General features: G+C 42.2%; 1 protein-coding gene across 2 annotated transcripts in view; it reads right to left on the minus strand.

The window, feature by feature from the left end:
• Window positions 1-3,310: 3,310 nt before the first annotated feature.
• Window positions 3,311-17,909, minus strand: part of LOC145360197 (uncharacterized) — a 67,867-nt gene continuing 53,268 nt past the window's right edge. Inside the window, exons 8-17 of one of the 2 annotated variants that reach the window (XM_080215231.1) lie at window positions 17,388-17,596; window positions 15,294-15,438; window positions 14,383-14,635; window positions 12,186-12,303; window positions 9,964-10,108; window positions 9,044-9,245; window positions 8,384-8,526; window positions 8,101-8,236; window positions 6,850-6,960; window positions 3,311-5,885 (exon numbers count right to left, since the gene is read on the minus strand). In XM_080215231.1, coding sequence (XP_080071357.1) covers window positions 5,832-5,885; window positions 6,850-6,960; window positions 8,101-8,236; window positions 8,384-8,526; window positions 9,044-9,245; window positions 9,964-10,108; window positions 12,186-12,303; window positions 14,383-14,635; window positions 15,294-15,438; window positions 17,388-17,596 — 1,516 coding nt within the window. In that variant the 3' untranslated portion in view covers window positions 3,311-5,831. The remainder of the gene's footprint in view (window positions 5,886-6,849; window positions 6,961-8,100; window positions 8,237-8,383; window positions 8,527-9,043; window positions 9,246-9,963; window positions 10,109-12,185; window positions 12,304-14,382; window positions 14,636-15,293; window positions 15,439-17,387; window positions 17,597-17,909) is intronic. The other variant, XM_080215230.1, reaches the window with a different exon arrangement.

Here is a 17,909-nt window from a genome sequence, read left to right on the forward strand (position 1 = left end):
TGAGAGAGAGCATCTGGCGAACTGGTGAGCAACAATAATCTCTTCCGCAGTGTCAACAAAATGAAGGAGATTGGCATCAATTTTAGGGAGCATAAAGGAGAACACGCACCTGACTACATCAACAGGGACGAAGTAGAAAAGATCGACAGCTTCAAGTTTTTAGGTCTCCAGATCACCAACAACCTGTCCTGGTCCCCCCATGCTGACACTATAGTTAAGAAAGCCCACCAACACCTCTACTTTCTCAGAAGACTAAGGAAATTTGGCATGTCCGTCACAACTCTCACCAACTTTTACAGATGCACCATAGCATTCTTTCTGGTTGTATCACAGCTTGGTATGGCTCCTGCTCTGCCCAAGACTACAAGGAACTACAAAAGGTCGTGACTGTAGCCCAATCCATCACGCAAATCAGCCTCCCGTCCACTGACTCTGTCTACACTTCCTGCTGCCTCGGCAAAACAGCCAGCATAATTATGGATCCCATGCACCCCGACATTCTCTCTTCCACCTTCTTCCTTTGGGGAAAAAGATACAAAAGTCTGATATCACGTACCAACCGACTCAAGAACAGCTTCTTCCCTGCTATTGTCAGACTTTTGAATGAACTTAATTTGCATTAAGTTGATCTTTCTTTACACCCTAGCTATGGCTGTAATGCTACATTCTGCACTCTCTCATTTCCTTCTCTATGAACGATGTGTTTTGTCTGTGTAGAACGCAAGAAACAATACTTTTCACTGTATGTTAATACATCTGACAATCAAATCAAATCAAAAATCAAAGATAATCTTTGAACTTTGCTGGACCTGTTGTTGTACGTTTCCTAACTGATCTTGTTTTGTTACTTATCATATTGACAGGAGTGATTAGGTAAATGAGCATCAAAGCAAAATTCATCTGGTAAGCTGGGTTGTCTATTTATCTTTAATGGATCGCATCCCTCAGCTTACTCTTTTTGTTTGAGGGATGAACTTTGTGGGTCGTGATTCTTATCCATCTCTTATAATCCTGTTATATTGCATTGTCATTACTTTCCACCTTTATGGCCTTGGGCTTCACACCACAAATGCATAAGGCAGTTGGAACAATTTCACATGCATAAGCTTCGTTCCATCCTTGGCATCCACTGGCAAGACTGATCACAAATCTTGGGTCGAGTCCAGATAACAAGTATTGAGCAATGGTCCGGAGAGGCCAATTACATTGGGTAGGACGTCAAATTAAAATGGAGGACCATCACATTCCAAGATAGTTGCTGCATGGAGAGCTAGTGTCCAGCAAAAGAAACCAAGATGGACCACACAAACACTACAAAGACATACTTAAGGGAAAACAGAAGTGGTACAGCATCAAGCTTAATGAGCTGGAAAAATCAATGTGAGAAGGTACTCATTGGAGACCCCTGACCTGCAGAGTTTCTGTCACTTTTGATGAGGATAAACATCTTATTGCGACTCATAAACAATGTCACATAGCAGCATCTGTACGTCACCACATAAGAGTTCCAATGCCTCAACTGTTTCTTACTCTGTGCATCCAGACTCTGATGAGTTTGCACATCCTTTGTCTTCTTTAAACTCTAAAGATAGCGATGGAAAGATGGTAGGAGTGGAGGGCCTGAATGACATTATTGTTACTAGAGAGGCGGTGTTCGACAGACTGGAGGGACTGATTGTGGACAAGTCCCCAGGACCGGATGGAATGCATCCAAGGGTTCTGAAGGAAATGGCAGAGGTGATAGTGGATGCCTTGGTGATTATTTTCCAAACGTCGCTGGATTCCGGACAAGTGCCGGAAGATTGGAAAACGGCTAATGTTACGCTGTTGTTTAAGAAGGGTGGCAGGCAAAAGGCGGGGAATTATAGGCCGGTTAGTTTAACATCTGTTGTAGGAAAAATGTTAGAATCCGTGATCAAGGAGAAAATAGCAAGGCATCTTGAGGAGATTTGTTTGGTAGAGCAGATGCAGCACGGTTTTGTTAAGGGGAAGTCGTGTCTGACAAACTTATTGGAGTTCTATGAGAATGTACCTAGGGCGGTGGATAGAGAGAGCCAGTGGATGTGGTCTGTCTTGATTTTCAGAAGGCGTTTGACAAGGTCCCTCACAAGAGGTTATTGCAGAAGGTCAGGGGGCATGGAGTTGGGGGTAGGCTGTTAGCGTGGATAGAGGATTGGCTGTCAAATAGGAGGCAGAGAGTGTGGGTCAATGGGTGCTATTCGGATTGGCGGCTGGTGACTAGTGGAGTGCCCCAGGGGTCGATGCTGGGGCCTCAGCTATTCACCATTTATATAGATGACCTGGAGGAATGAACCGAGTGTATGGTGTCGAAATTTGCTGATGACACCAAGATTGGTGGAACGGCAAATTGTGCGGAGGGTGTGGAGAGTCTGCAGAAGGATCTAGATAGGCTGGGCGAATGGGTCAGGAACTGGCAAGTGGAATTTAATGTTGGCAAATGTGAGGTGGTCCACTTTGGTAGGAATAATGGTAGGAAGGACTATTACTTACGTGGCGAAAAACTGCAGCATGCGACGGTGCAGAGGGACCTCGGGGTCCTTGTGCATGAGTCGCAAAAACCCAGCCTGCAGGTGCAGCAGGTGGTCAGGAAGGCTAATGGGATGCTGGCCTTCATAGCGAGGGGAATTGAATATAAAAGTAGGGAGGTCTTGCTGCAGCTGTATAGGGCACTGGTGAGGCCGCAGCTGGAGTACTGTGTGCAGTTTTGGGCGCCGCACTTACGCAAGGATATTTTGGCCTTGGAGGGAGTGCAGAGGAGGTTTACTAGGCTGATTCTGGAGTTGAGGGGATTGAACTATGAGGAGAGGCTGAATAAACTAGGCTTGTACTCGTTAGAGTTTAGAAGAATGAGGGGAGATCTCATTGAGACGCATAAGATGTTGAATGGGATGGATAGGATAGAGGTGGAGAGGCTCTTCCCACTCAGAAAGGACAGTAGGACTAGAGGGCACAGCCTCAGGATAAAGGGGGGGTGGTTTAGAATGGAGTTGAGGAGGAACTTCTTCACTCAAAGGGTGGTGAATCTCTGGAATTCTCTGCCCGTTGAAGTGGTGGAGGCTGCCTCACTCAATATTTTTAAGACGCGGGTTGATAGGTTTTTGATAGGCAAGGGGATTAAGGGTTATAGGGAGAGGGCGGGAATGTGGAACTGAGCCACGACAGATCAGCCATGATCTTATTGAATGGCGGGTCAGGCTCGAGGGGCTAGATGGCCTACTCCTGCTCCTATTTCTTATGTTCTTATGTTCTTATCATTGTAGAAAACATGGCAGCCAATATATCATAGCAAGCTTCCACAAAAAGCCACACGATAATACCAGAAAATCTGCTTTTGTGATGTTTATTGAGGGAGAGATACTGGCTGGGAACCATGGAATCTTTTACATCCATCCGAACAAACAGATGGGGCCTCGGTTTATTACACCTCGCACAAAAGACAACATTGCCAACAACACAGCACACCCTCGGTATTGCACTGCAGTGCTGGCCATGACTTTTGTACTTAAGCCCTGGAGTAGGCCTTAAAACCCAGGACTTTGTGACTCAGACACAAGAATGTTATCAATTGAACAACAGCTAATACTTATTAGTAAGAGTGCATAGGTTCAGCATTATGTCGGAACCAATACTTCTCTTGTGTAGAGTAGCAAGATCCTATCATGACTTGCTATGTGTCACTAGTATTCAATAGTTTTAGCTATGGGCTGCAACACTCTAAATCTGCATTCGCTGCTCGAGTAACTTCCCTGAGATACAGCCATTGCCCTGCCTCAGTTGTTTTCCTGCTTCTCTTCATCATCCTGTTTGGTTGTTCTTAAATGTTCAGCTCTTTGGGACTTGTTGCTGCACTTGAAATTTGTTGTTGTCGTCTCAGCTAATTGACAGAGACAGGAATGACATTTTGTACTCTGTGAACCAGCAAGTGAGTGCACTGAGTTCACAGAATGTTGTTTAGAATAGCTGCAAAGCTAGGCCAGCCTGAGGAATGAATTTCAGCAACACTAGCTGTGACGAAACCTGGCCCCCAACATCATCAGCCTATGCTATATTTGACGGAAATCTTCTCATGTTTAACAAAAGCTTAAAGGTTTCAAGACAAAATGTGAAAACTACTCATCAGCCTGTATCAAAAGAGAAAAAGGTGACATTTTAAAACTAAGGTTTCCATTAAAACCTTAGCCTACTTCTTTGTCAGCAGTTGACTTACAATCTTGTTCTTTTTCTTCCTTCCTATTTCTCTTTTCACTTCCTGTATTTCTGTGTTAACGCTTTGCTGGGTTTACTTAAGTTTAGTGTTTATTCTGAGCAAGCACTTTATCCTTGAGCCTCAGGGGTGACTATTTCCACTGTTCTGTTTCTTGTTGAACAAGATTCTGTCTCTTCCTCTTGCACTTGCTGTAGATTGTTTAAGAGTTTTAGTGAGACCAAATTCCAGAAAGGAAGGTGTCCGTCCAATTCTAGCGCTTTAAAATCATTAAGAATGAAAAATTATTCATTGAAACCCAAAACTCTCAGCACCTCAAAAATGTTGTGAATCAGGTCCTCGCCTTGACAGCAATTCACTGCTCAATTCACTGTCTGGATTTATTGCAGCCATCATTTTAATGACCTCATGTTACACTGACAGAGTTTTGTTAAGCAAGGGTATCAACAAGGTAGATTGTCCATGTTCTAAATGGACACCGGACACACTCAATGCCTTATTTCTATTCATAAGACAAACATATTTGCAAAGACGTGCACACAGCCACACACAGGTTTTAAATTTTCCTTAACTAGCCTCTCTCCTCAAAAAATGGAAATTAGAGATTGCCCATGTTTATTACACATCCTTTCATTGAAGTTTAAAATCCTCAAATCAGAGATAATCCAGAAAAAAGGGATCCCTTTCCTTTTAGTAAGAAATAAGCTCTAATTTCTCCCCATTCTGCTGCATCTTCCTCTAAGCAATAAAATCATTTTGGAGAGACACAAGCAGGGAACTCCAAATCCAAATAAAGCATTGGTTTAAATTTATTCCTGAATTAGCACCCAGACAGATGGCAGGCTGTCAATCTATTTTATATATCCAACTATATTTGTCTACTGTTTTACTATAGCATGCACACAGGCTTGTAACATGAGGGACTGAGTCTCGCAATACCAAATAAATAGGCAATTATAGAAAACTCTTGCTATCCATGATCAGTTATATTGGAAAACAAATCTCAAAAGGCTTAAGAGTTCTGAATAATATATTCATAGTCCGTAGTCAGAATTACACACAGGAAATAAATAAAACAAATTCTAAAATATTCCAAATTACATAGTTTATAAATTTACAGAAAATTTAAATTAGCTTGAAAAACACACAGAACTACAACTAGTTTCAAAGAAACATTGAAGTGAAAATTGATTCTGGGAGATTAGGACCAATAGAAAAATCAAATAGCATGACTGGATAGAAAACACAAACATTTAATTTAGGATTTAAAATTGATACCACACATTTCTCTTTGTTGATTCCCCCAGTATTGTGAGCCACTTCATCAGCAGAGCCACCTCAGGTCTCTGCCATGCTGCTTGTAGTCTAGATACTGGCTTTTATCAGTCCCCCACACCATTCCCCCCACCCTTTCATGCACATGTAAGGAAATCCTCAGTCATCAAACTGCCCATCTGGGATCAGAAACCTACTGTAAATGGAACAAGGACATTTTGACACTGGACACACCTGGGACAGCTTGATAATTCTTAGATTCAGCCTTTGGTTCACCTCCATAAGCAAAGACAGTCAGAAACCTTGAGCCCATTCTGGCAGAGTTCAATATTCAGTCAGCCCCTTTCTGTTTTATGATAGTCATGCTGTACCAAGCAGTGAAAACCTGAGGGGGTAAAGCAGACACATCAAGTTCATTTGTGCGGCAGTGCGTATATGAGCATCAGCTTTATATTATGTAAACATAAAACTCAACATCTGAATTGTTCCCAGCTTAAATCACAACTGAGCCTATTTTTATTACAATACCTTATTTATGGTGTACAATTCAAATTAATAACAGTTTAACACAAAACATTAACGCTGCATTTGATAATAACAGCATCCCAGGGTATCTTGCTTGAGACTAAAGGACTCCATTTACTTCATTGTCATCACAAATGATAGTAAGCGAGGGATTCAGGAGAGGCATTCACTACTCCATATCCACAAACATTAACAAAGTCCTCCACCCACACCAGCTGCTCTACCTGATAAGGAGGCACCAAAACAGGGAGATACGCTCATTAACCAAAACAATCCTTATTTCAAATTGAAAGAGCAAAAACATACCACACAGCTGGCAGTTACTCTTAAAAAGGAAAGGAACTCACCAAATAAGAGGTCAAGGCTAAAACTGCCAGCAGTTAATAGGTGTGAACAAATAGTTCAGAGAGTAAAAATATCACCCAGTGTTACTGAGCCAAAAAAAAGACCACAGGTTCCATCCTCAGCCCCTGGTGATTCCACCCCAGGCAGCTGTTGGCCTAAGAGAGAAGGGAAATCATTCAGGATTCCTGCAATCCCTGAGTTAGGGAGGATAAATAAGCCAGTGTTCCTACTTCTGATGACTGTCCCATGATCGTTAGGTTAGCAACTGAGGAAATCCACCAAGGTTTCTTCTCCTGATCACTGTCCAATGACTCCCCCAGGAGAAAAATGGAGGTGTATGAGTGGCAAATGCCCTGTCAGCCCTCAATATCTGGCTAAAAAATAGAGAATGGTCATTGAATGAATAACTGGAGTAATTTAACTCCAGCAACACCTGGAGAGCAGTAATTGATCTTATAGTTTTTAACATTGGTACCCACATCCGACATCAAGATTCTGTCATCCTGAGCAGCAAACGCCCGCGACACCTGCCTCTGTATGAAGTGTCTTCGCCATATTTGCCATACCTTCGCCTCCAGTCTCTGCTGGCACTGTGGGATGGAGAGAAGCCAATGTTAGTGTGAGTACCAAACTGATGGGACCAGCAGGGCCCAACTATTCACCTATAAAAGTTTCCAGAGCACAAGCAGATTAAAGAAGCATCAGTATCCCCTTTATCAGGGGGCACATATCGTGTTTGTTTGTCAACAGCCGGACAGAACTCATGATCTTAATCCTACCCACAAAGCTAATTGATAGTTCAACAAATTAACATCTGAGGTACAAAGCAGATCTGAAAGCTGGTTCTACATTGAGGTTATTCTGCAATGAGGCTGCCTCTCCTCCTGAAGGTCTTCCTTACATCAGTACATGTCAATATCAATGTATTTATGCAGCTCTGTGACTTATCAACAAGCTATGAGCAAGGAGTTTGTGTCCAATTCACCACTGATCATAGCAATTAATTAGAGGCAAACAGATACTGCACACTTCTCATCCCCAGACACAGAGAGGGAGAAGGAAGATAAGTGAGCCCAGGCCACCCTCAGGCCTCCTAGTGACAGAGGTATGCTTCCAATATCACTGTTATTGCCCCTCTGAGCCACACACCAGCTAGACATCAACCTATATCACTATTCCTTGGGTTGAAATCCTGGAACTCCCCCTCTATCAACACTGTGGATTTGCCTACATAAAAGACTGCAGCAACTCCAAAAGACAGCTCACCAACACCTTCTCAATGCCAAATAAAGATGGGCAATACATGTTGACCCTACCAGTAACATTCACATCCTAAAAACAGATAAAAAGAAATGTGCTGACGTCAGGGCAGCCCTTGTGGGATAGAAGAGACAATTAGTGATCAAGCAAACTCTGAGAAAGGCTCCCCTTCAGCAAAGTTAACACTTAAAAGTCCAAAATATTTTCAGATTTTGTTATTCTTATTTGTTCAGATTCTGGATTACAGTCCAGATTGTGAAAGCTGTTTAAGGACTGACACCAAGCAAAAAACAATCTTCGTTAGTAGTCCTGCAAAATGAATCAGGACAGCTAGATAACAAATAATCCCATGTCTATTTGTATTCATCCACTTTGAATACTGTTACCAAATTATTTAAGCATAAATTTATAAAAATTAAACATTCAAACCAGTTAAATAAAATGATTTGCTTCAGCTGTGATTGACTTACCAATCCCTTGGTCACTAGCATGCTTATAGTGAAGCCCTTCCACTGTTCCCAGATCGCTTGCATTTCCTCAACTCTTTTCTTTTCCAGGAGTTGTTGTAGGAGTGTTTTGTGCCACCAGATTTTCAGAAATCGTTTGCTGCGGATAAGTGAGACCCGTTTGCAACTGCATCCTTAACTTATCAACCCCATGCAGTTCCCCTCTATTATGCATGTAATCCCCTCTGTACATTATAAATTAAGACAATCAATGACCTGAGTATTTCTGAAACACAAGACTAATCACCATAATTGATTCCTGTAGTGCTCCTCTGCCTGATATTCCACGCCATTCTGCATATTTGCCTGCTTCTGTGCCAACATGTTAAGGATCCATCGTGACACAAATTTCTGGGACACATATCTGGAGTGATGCCTGACTGCTTGCATCTGTGAAAAGATGCAAGATATTTTATCATATTGAGGTGTTCCTGGGCTGCAGGCAGTGGCTCAAATAAAGATTACTGGGTAACATTCATTAGTCTTCCAAGTGCTAACAACAGCCAGCAAACCAAGTAAAAAAAAAATTTCATTTTCTCCCATTTTAAGTCACCTGAAATTCTGCTGCACATCTTTGCTAATATCAATTACACTTCAAGGCTCCCTCAGCCATCTTATTCATGCTCCCTGAAGAAGCTAACATGTTGCGCTCAAGTTCCACTGATACTAGTTGCCTTCCAGTGGCTGGGAGCATCACATAGCTTAACACTGATCAGGGTCCATCCCATGATCTGCTGGCTCCAATGATTCAGTATCCACCCTAGGAGCTTCTTTGGCCCACCAGGCCACGGAAGAAACAACAAGGCAAACATTCTCGTCTTTAATTTCAATAAATCATGAATAAAATCTCAGAAAAACAACATTGAGGTAATGTAACTCTGGGGGTCAGATGCCTCTTCAAACCTACCTCTCTGTACCAGGACCTGAGTGCTTTCTGTAGGATTTGTTCATTCCTTCTCCGTACCAGTAAAATCAGCTTGCGATGCAAGGTCAATTGCTTTATCCACATTCCAAATACTGAACTTAGTCGCATCACTGAAACTTGAGTATAAACAGTCAAAGCCCATTGCTTCTGCTGATGTACAAATCCAACCCACAAGAGAAGGGACCTAGGAATGGGCAAAAAAGGGGAAACTATTCCAAACTTGGCAGTTTATCTAAGAAATAGCTCAATCCTGATTTATGCCATCTTAGTTACGTTCAAACAAACAAGGTGAATGGTCACGGTAACAGATTATATGCAGGAATATTGTATTTCTGTAATGCTGAGTTACGTCTCAGTAAAGCCCATTCACTTGACACTGTAGTGAAATGCTCCACCTTGCTGTTTTATGTTACACACTGTCCATGATAGGACTGTAGTGAAAGGTTATACTGATAACTGAAGTTATATTATAAAATTTAAACATAGTTGCTTCAAAAAAGGTGAAAAAGGGTCAAACAGACCCATGCCAGGACTTTCTAGACCTGCTGCTGTGGATTTTCCCATGGTGGATGCAGCAATCCATTCAAATCCCTGTTGAATTTGGTGGGACTGAATGATCCTGCTAGCAGGAAGACTTTGGAAATCTTGCCACCAGGTTCTATGGAATGTATAAGTTTAAAAACTTATTCAAGATCATTATGCACACAATTTCCATTCTCATGATTTACGATGTCCTGTGTTGTGAACTACAGCTGGGGATGTTTAAATTTCTGTTTTATACTTGGCAGTGATGAGGTGAGAGATTAAAGATAGGGAAATAGGGAACCAAACAGCAACAGGATTTGCTTTTAACAGCTACAAATTGTGTAGGAACACAGGGATTGTTGTGGTCTAGTCATTACCTGCGAAGGAAGGTTAGATGGTAGAATCTCACAGCATCTTTCTGTTTCCGATATAATATCACCATCTGATGAAATGCAGCCTGCATCACCCTCTGCTGTGCTGCAGATATCATCATCCTCACCCGCACACCAACACTTCTACGCTCTGAAAAGGTAATAAATTTGAATCTAGTCCGCTTGTCAAAACTGCTAAACGTGATGTTAGAATAAGTGTACAGTCCTATTCTACAATCCCAGACACCTTTCTTATACGCTGTGCTTAGATAATATTCAATTTTTAATATTCGTTCATGGAACATGGGTGTCACCAGCTAGACCAGCATTTATTGTGCATCCCTAATTAAGCTTGAGAAGGTGATAGTGTGCTGCCATCTTGAACCACACCTGTCCATGTGTTGTTGGAACACATTGTTGTTAGGAAGGGAGTTCCAGAATTTTGATCCAGTGACACCGCAGGAATGACAATAAAGTTCCAAGTCAGGATAGTGTGTGACTTCGAAGGGAACTTATTGATGGAGGTGTGAAAGTATGGAAACCATAGTAATACACGTGGATGATATTTAGTAGAATTGCAACACTGCAAAATCTGGATAGGTAGAGAATTGAAGGCCACTGAATTTTGAAAATAAAATTATTGCCATCGCCAAAAAATACTTTTCAAAAACACTTCAATCAGTCATCAAGTTTGACACATACTGCACACCCAGACAGTACAAGACCTAATAGGCCCTCAAATTTAATCTTGCTCATCAAAGCTCAGAGGAAATACTCCCGGGACAGAGCAAGTTATCAATGGAGAGTGGGCAACACCTGAAATTTCATTAAAACTTTATCTACCTTACCATTTTAAGATCTATGATTCATCGATAACACAGATGGTGCTGGTAACTGAAACAATATGCATAATATATGTGGTTCACAGGGATAGGGTGAAGAAAAAGAAGGCAATGTATATAGTGGGTGGAATTTTACAAGATTGTTTTAAGTGTTCAGCTATCATGAAAACAGGAGCGTTCCTGATCTGTTTTTTGGGCAAGTTTTCACACCCAATCTCACACATAGTGAAAAATGGTCTAGACTGTTTCTAGCTGCTGCAGGCAATGGGCTGGGCTTAATTCACCAGCTAGTTTATAGAGGGAACTACTGAAGAAGTGCGGACCTCTGATTCTGTACATGCTCAATAGCAACTGCAGGGGGCCTGTCAGACAGACATCTGTCAGGCCCCTACTACTGCAGGCAGCATTGACCAGCCCCAATCCACCACCACCGCTAACACCACCCCCCCCCCCACCCCATCGCCCTCAACACCACCACAATTGAGGGAGCCCATGGCTGACTGTGAGCCCCACAATGCATGGACTTCCAACGCCTGCTATCCCACCCACTGCCCAGACCAATTGGGTCCCCCTCCCTGATTGCAACTGCGGAGCAGCAGCAGGCCCCCCTCTCCCCCGATACAGTTCTGTTGCACACATGCAGTGCATATGGGCACCTCTCCCCCTTCTCCCGATCAGCCTGACCCTTCATACCCTGCCCCCCATAGGCCCCATCCCTTGCTCTTGACTTCCCTTGGGGGCCTCAATGGTCTCCAGCTCTACTGGCAAGGCCAACAGGACTGTTTCCCATTTGTGGGGAGCAGATGTTTTCCTTACCGAAGGGAACCTCTCCCAACGAGGCCACAAAGGCAAGTGCATCCAGCCTGTTGAGTAGGCTCACTAACATGTGTAAATTAATGCTTAAATATATTTAAGTATTCAGCTTCTCACCTGTTTCTGGCAAGAGGTTGACCTCAGCAGAAATCTGGCTCTCGTAAAACCGTGAGATTTAAGAAATCAGGCCTGATCCTGATTTCTCGGCTCTTGTGTGATTTTACCAGCTCGCTCGGCTCATTGATGGGCGGGGCAAGCCAGTAAAATTCCACCAAATGCCTACACATAAGAAAGATAATAGTGTGTACTGAAACAGTAGTGAACACTCAATGAATGAAACTGAATGTTGGCAATGTTGTTGGCAGGAAATATTTACAAGTCTGTATTTCACATATCACTTTGACACAACCTCACTGTATTGCTTTGTAGTTTCCTCCGCTGAGTGTGGGAACAGAGCCACTATCGTAATTTCTTGAATAATTTACTACATTTCTGATCAGCTTTTCATTATAGCCCTAACTGACATCCTCAAAAGCAGCTTGTAATTTTACAAAAGATTTCCAGCTTTCTCACCTTTCACCAAGTTGGCCCAGGTGTTAAGCAGCAGCCTCAGTCTCCTCCCTTTAATGTTACCAGCAAACTGAGAGGATAGCTGGGATAGTCTGACCGCTTCCTTCCAACTTTTGAAGAACTATTAACAAATCCACATCCAAACAGTAATAAGTACAGTAAATAGTAAAATGTGATGTAAAATAATAGCATTAGCACCAATGAAAGCAAAGATGTAAAATAAAAAAAGGGATAAGGGGATATGGGGAACAGGTGGGGAGGTGGATTTGAGACCAGCGAGAGATCAGCCATGATCTGACTGAATGGCAGAGCAGGCTCAAAGAGCTGAATTTGTCTACTTCTGCTCTTAGTTCCTAGCTCCTATGCCCCTAAACCTCAATGTTTACAACAAGCCCACAACTCCACTGCTGACCCAGTCTCCTCCTCTTCTGAAACTCTGCTACTTATGTGATCGGCTGTACATGCCCTGAAGCTAAGCCAAGAGTTACAACAGACTGTGCAGCACATCACAGCAGAGCCTGATCTTGTCTTTATCAGATACCATTCTGGGTTAACAGAGGGAAATCAGCCACTGCTGGTTGCTAAATACTGCTAGAAAATACATGTTTATAAAGTGAGATTGATCAGATCATCTCTGTGGGTAAGCAGCCTTCTAGTTTTCGCTCCCGAGAATGACGCATGGAGAATGATCACTTGACGTGATAGCAGACACTGTTTCTCATGGAACCACACCCAGCATGAGTATGCACCTTCAGAACAGAAGGAAAAACTACTGAGACTACAAAATGGAAATTAGTTGTGGCATGACAAGACTCTTTTTTTCCTTTTCTTCCAACTTAATGAATTGATGGTTTAAAATGAGTCATACTCCTCAGCTCCTTTCAGTTTAATGTGCTGCCCTTGTGTGGCCTGTTGCCAGTGCTGTCCTTGTTGGCTTGTTCCCAATGCTGTCCTTGTGTGGCCTGTAAATAATACCATCACACAACAGCCTGGCCAACAGCTCAGTTATGAATCGCCAGCAAACAGCAGCTGTTCACTAACTTCAATACTCAACACCAATATGACCATTTAAACGGTGGAACCAATGTGAATACTGACTTTAACTTACTTCAAACAGCAAAATTAAAAAGAATTTGTTCTGAGTGAAGGGGGGAAGAAAAGCAATGTAAAAGGAGTGTGGAAGGCATACAACATCTTTTATCAGCTGGAACCTTTGATCTTGGCAGCGGAGTGATACACGTGGCATCTGATGGACATGGAGCCAACACTGATGCACATATCACTTCACCAAACACCACTTCTGACAGAAACCATAACTGGTGTGGGACATCTTCCTGACCAGAGGGAGGGAAGAGGAGGGTGGAAGGCAGGGGAGAGGGGTTAAAGATTTGAATGAAGAGGCGGGAAGAGTGCTCTGCTGCAACATTGTGCACCACAACAGAGAAGAAAGAAAGCAGTTTCTGCTCAATTTTGGGTGCTCCAACCTGCGCAGGATGTCATGGCTTTGGAGGGTGTCCAGTTATGATTCACCAGGTTAATCTTTGGGAAGGTGGACTGAAATCAGTCTTTAAAATAATGTGAACTGACAGGGAAGATGCATAAAGAATTTTTCTCTCTGGTTTAATTGGACGCAGGAGTAGAATCTTACAAATCAGCATAAATTGACTAAAAGTGGAGCAGGAAAGTGTCTTCTTATAAAGGGCTGGGAGGATGTCAAATGTCATAGAAGGTTACGAATTGCAAATTCAATTGAGGTATTTAAAGTGGAAATCACTATTTGAACAGCGATTGTGTTAAAGAATTACAAAAAGAGTTAGGGATGGGACCAGAGATGGAGCTGATTTGGCTCTCATACAGATGGAGCAGACACAATGAATAAGTGTCCAAATCGTGTCCCTATGAAAGTCCAAATTGTGCCTTTAATAATGGGACTACAGAACTAGAGAAGCAGGTTTACCCCATGAAGCCAATTTGTTGTAACCCTAGGCCATCCTGGATTACCTCTTCTGTAAATAAGGAATGGAACAGTAGATTATATGGCCCTTGAGCCTGTTCCACCATTCAATATCATGGCTCATCATCTACCTCAACTCCATCTTCTTGCACTATCCCCATAGCAGGAGCTAGGAACTCTTTGGAAAGCACCCATTCCCATCCTCAGTTGTAATTAATTCATATAAAAGAATGAGAATTCACCTACTATTTGAGTAAGGACTGTGTGTCGATGTCTGATAGTTCGGCTTAGTAACATTCTCTGTCTCCAACAACGGGCAGCTCTCTGTGCTGTTTGAAGCTGTCTGTGATACTCTGAATAACGCCTGAGTTCACAGCGATACTTCCACCAACTAAAAATTCTCCACAGTACTCGTTGGATCTGTCCAGTTTGAAATGCCCAGAGGTTCTGCCTCCTCTCCTCTGTCTGAAGGGTGGCTAAGTACCAAACCCACAGATACCTGCATCACGGAATATCAGATCAATCAGTGACATTTCACAGGTGTCTTAGGATCTTAGGAACTCAAGATTTACAGTTATCAAAACACTTTGCCTTCCCAAGAAAAATTAAATTATGGAACAACAAACACGTGGAAGCCTAGAACTTCCTGCATAGCTCTCGGTCCAGAGGAGTTATTCACTGAACTGGGCCTGAGTGCACAACTTTAATCTGAAATGATTGAGCTGTTTCCCAGCTCAAGCCTCATTGCTGCTACAACCACGTCAATGTGAGGCATCACTTTACAGTTCAGGCCCCTGCCCTTTGAGCCTTCATCCATTAACAGGACAAGTGCACCAAAAAGCCTCCCCCACCTCCAGTGATCTACTGTCAACTCCTTGATGGTCTACTGGCATCTCCTCAATCACCTACTGCCATTTCTGGTGCAGAAAATAAGTCGCCCAAAATGCAGCTGTCCAACAATAGATTTGATGTGGAAGCAAGATGCAAAATCAAAGTAATGCAGCATCAGAATGGAGCCTGGCCAGCATGCCCCAGCTCTACAAGTACCGAGAGTACTAGATCCCAATGAGTATAAATACGGAATAACTGGACGTAAGCTCAGCGAATCACTAGTTTTATCCAAACAGCACTAACTCGCAATAATAATTGTTTCAAACCTGCGTTGCACCATCCCATCTGCCATGATCTTCATATTTCTCTGTCTCTCTGCCTTCTGCTGCCAGGTGCTAAAAATCAACAACTTCATTCTCTGTGCCTTAACAGACTGAAAATGAGCCTGGAGCTCATAGAGTTGCTGTTTCTCTGGAGGAAGCAACACAATATACAGAAGAATGAATGAATCATAAAGAGAATGGGAAATTACGCTTGATAAAGCTCACAACCATCATTGAATCTGCCACTGATAACGCAAAGAACACTAATAACTTACGGCTATTTGTTAATTTTCTTCTCTGATGCTTAGCCAGTCAGATTCTTTTCAGAGACGAAAGCCTCAGCCAAAGCAGAATGGCGAGGGGGCGGGTGCGGTCTGTGCAACTGGAATGTGTGGGGGACAGGGTGAGCGGAGACTGTGGAGGGTCTGGAGAAGGGCCAGAATGAAGGGGGTGAGCAGAGATTCTGTGCAGCGAGGGTGAGTGGAGATGCTCAGTGGAGGGAATACAAGAAATAAGAACAGGAATAGACTATAGGGCCTAACAAGCTTGCTCTGCCATTCACTGTAATTGTGGCTGATGTTGGGCTTTAATTCCATTCCCATATTCATTAATTCACTGAAAGACCAAAAATCTGTCTACCTCAGCCTTAAATATATTAAATGGAGCAATCACAACTCTGTGGGACAGAGAATACCAGAGATTCACAATCCTTTTGAGTGAAATAATTTCTCCTTATTTCAGTTCTAAATGATGTGCTCCTGATCTTGAGACAATGCTCCTCTGTTTTGGACTCCCTAAGTGGTGTAAACAATCTCTTTACATCCACCCTATCTAGCCCCTTCAGAATTCTGTAAGCTTCGATGAGATCGCCTCTCATTCTTCTAAACTCCAGAGAATATAAACCCAATTTACTTACCTTTCATCACAGGACAACCCCCTTTTACCAGGAACCAATCTAGTGATGTTTAATATTCCTAAATATGCAGATCATAACTGCAAGCAATATTCCAGGTTTGTTCTCACCAAAACCCCATATAACTGTAGCAAGACTTTATTCTTGTATTCCAATCCTTTGCAATAAAGGCCAACATGTTATTTGCCTTCCTAATTACTTGCTGCACTTGTCTGCTAACTTTCTGCATTCCTTGCACAAGAACACCCAAATCTCTTTGAACAGCAACACTTCCAAGTTTAAACCTTTTAAATAATACACTGCTTTTCTATTTTTAGAACCAAAGTAAATAACTTCACACTTCCTTACATTATACTCTATCTGCCATCTTGTTGCCCACTGACTTAATCTGTCTGTGGATTCTCTGCATCCACAGGTTATCTTCCAACCTAGCCTGGTATCATGGCAAACTTTAATATATTACTCTCTTGTCTCTTCATCTAAGTCATTAACACAGATTGTAAATAGCTGAGGTCCAGTACAGATCCTTGCAAGCACTCCACTATTTACGGCCTGCTAACTTGAAAAAGGTCAGTTTATATCCATTCTGTTTTCTATCCATTAACCAATTCTCCATTCATATTAAAATATTACTCTCAACTCCATGAGACCTTATCTTGCCTATTAACCTTTTCAGCAGCACCTCATTATATGTCTTTTGGAAAAGCAGGTATAATACATCTATTAGTTCCCCTTTATCTATCCTACTAATTACATCCTCAAAAACATAATAAATTTGGCAAACAGGACTGGCCTATGCATAGTGGGTGAGAAAAGGATTACAGATAAGACTCACTGTTTCCCATTCTCAGGGGAAAAATTGGACAGAAAAAAATATTTAGACATCAGTCATTAGAATCTCAAGTCACTTGGAAACTCTCAAGAAGATCAGTCAGTAATGTCCAGGTAATAAACAGTCTGCAGAGATAATGCTGCAGATAGTAACTTTCTACCTATGTAACGCTGCAGGAAATAACTGCAGATAACAGATAATTGACATCGTAGATGCTAACCATCTGTTCACAAACTTTAATACATTACTGCAGGTGATTGAAGATCTATTTGGCTCCCTTGAAATTCTGATACATTGTTTGTTCAAGTGTAAACACTAGTCCTGCCCTGGCACCTCCTACATTGACACTCACTCTTTGTATATATGCTCCATTGGGATATGGCCTTTTGAATTTGCTGGTGCAATGCCTCTCTGCATCTTCTGTCAGCTTCCATCTTTTGTAGTAAACGCATCTTCCAAAGAGTTAGCACAACTCTGCACTGCCGGACAAATGAAAACCTTTCAACCAACTCTTGGGATCTCCGACGGCCCTGTCTCCACTGGCACCAACTCAGAAATGCTCTGTAGAAACAAAAATTACACATGGATTCTTATTTACAGTAACCCTGTATGTGGACATTTATCAACATCGAACCTAAAACTGTTCAACAAGTTATTAAAATCAAAGAATTTCATGTTATATTCCTGATGTTGAAATCATGATCATCAACAACAGCTGTATTTCCATAGCATTCCCACATATAGGAAAATGTCCCAAAGAGCATCACATTAAAGGCAAAATTATAACACAGAAAAAACATGATGCTGCAATCGACCTACTGACCTCAAACACTAATAGACCATTTCTCAATCACTCCTCCTGCAAATAGCTCTC

This window comes from Carcharhinus amblyrhynchos, chromosome 30 (assembly GCF_965287045.1).
Source record: "Carcharhinus amblyrhynchos chromosome 30, sCarAmb.v2.hapA, whole genome shotgun sequence".
NCBI classification, from domain to species: Eukaryota; Metazoa; Chordata; class Chondrichthyes; order Carcharhiniformes; family Carcharhinidae; genus Carcharhinus; species Carcharhinus amblyrhynchos.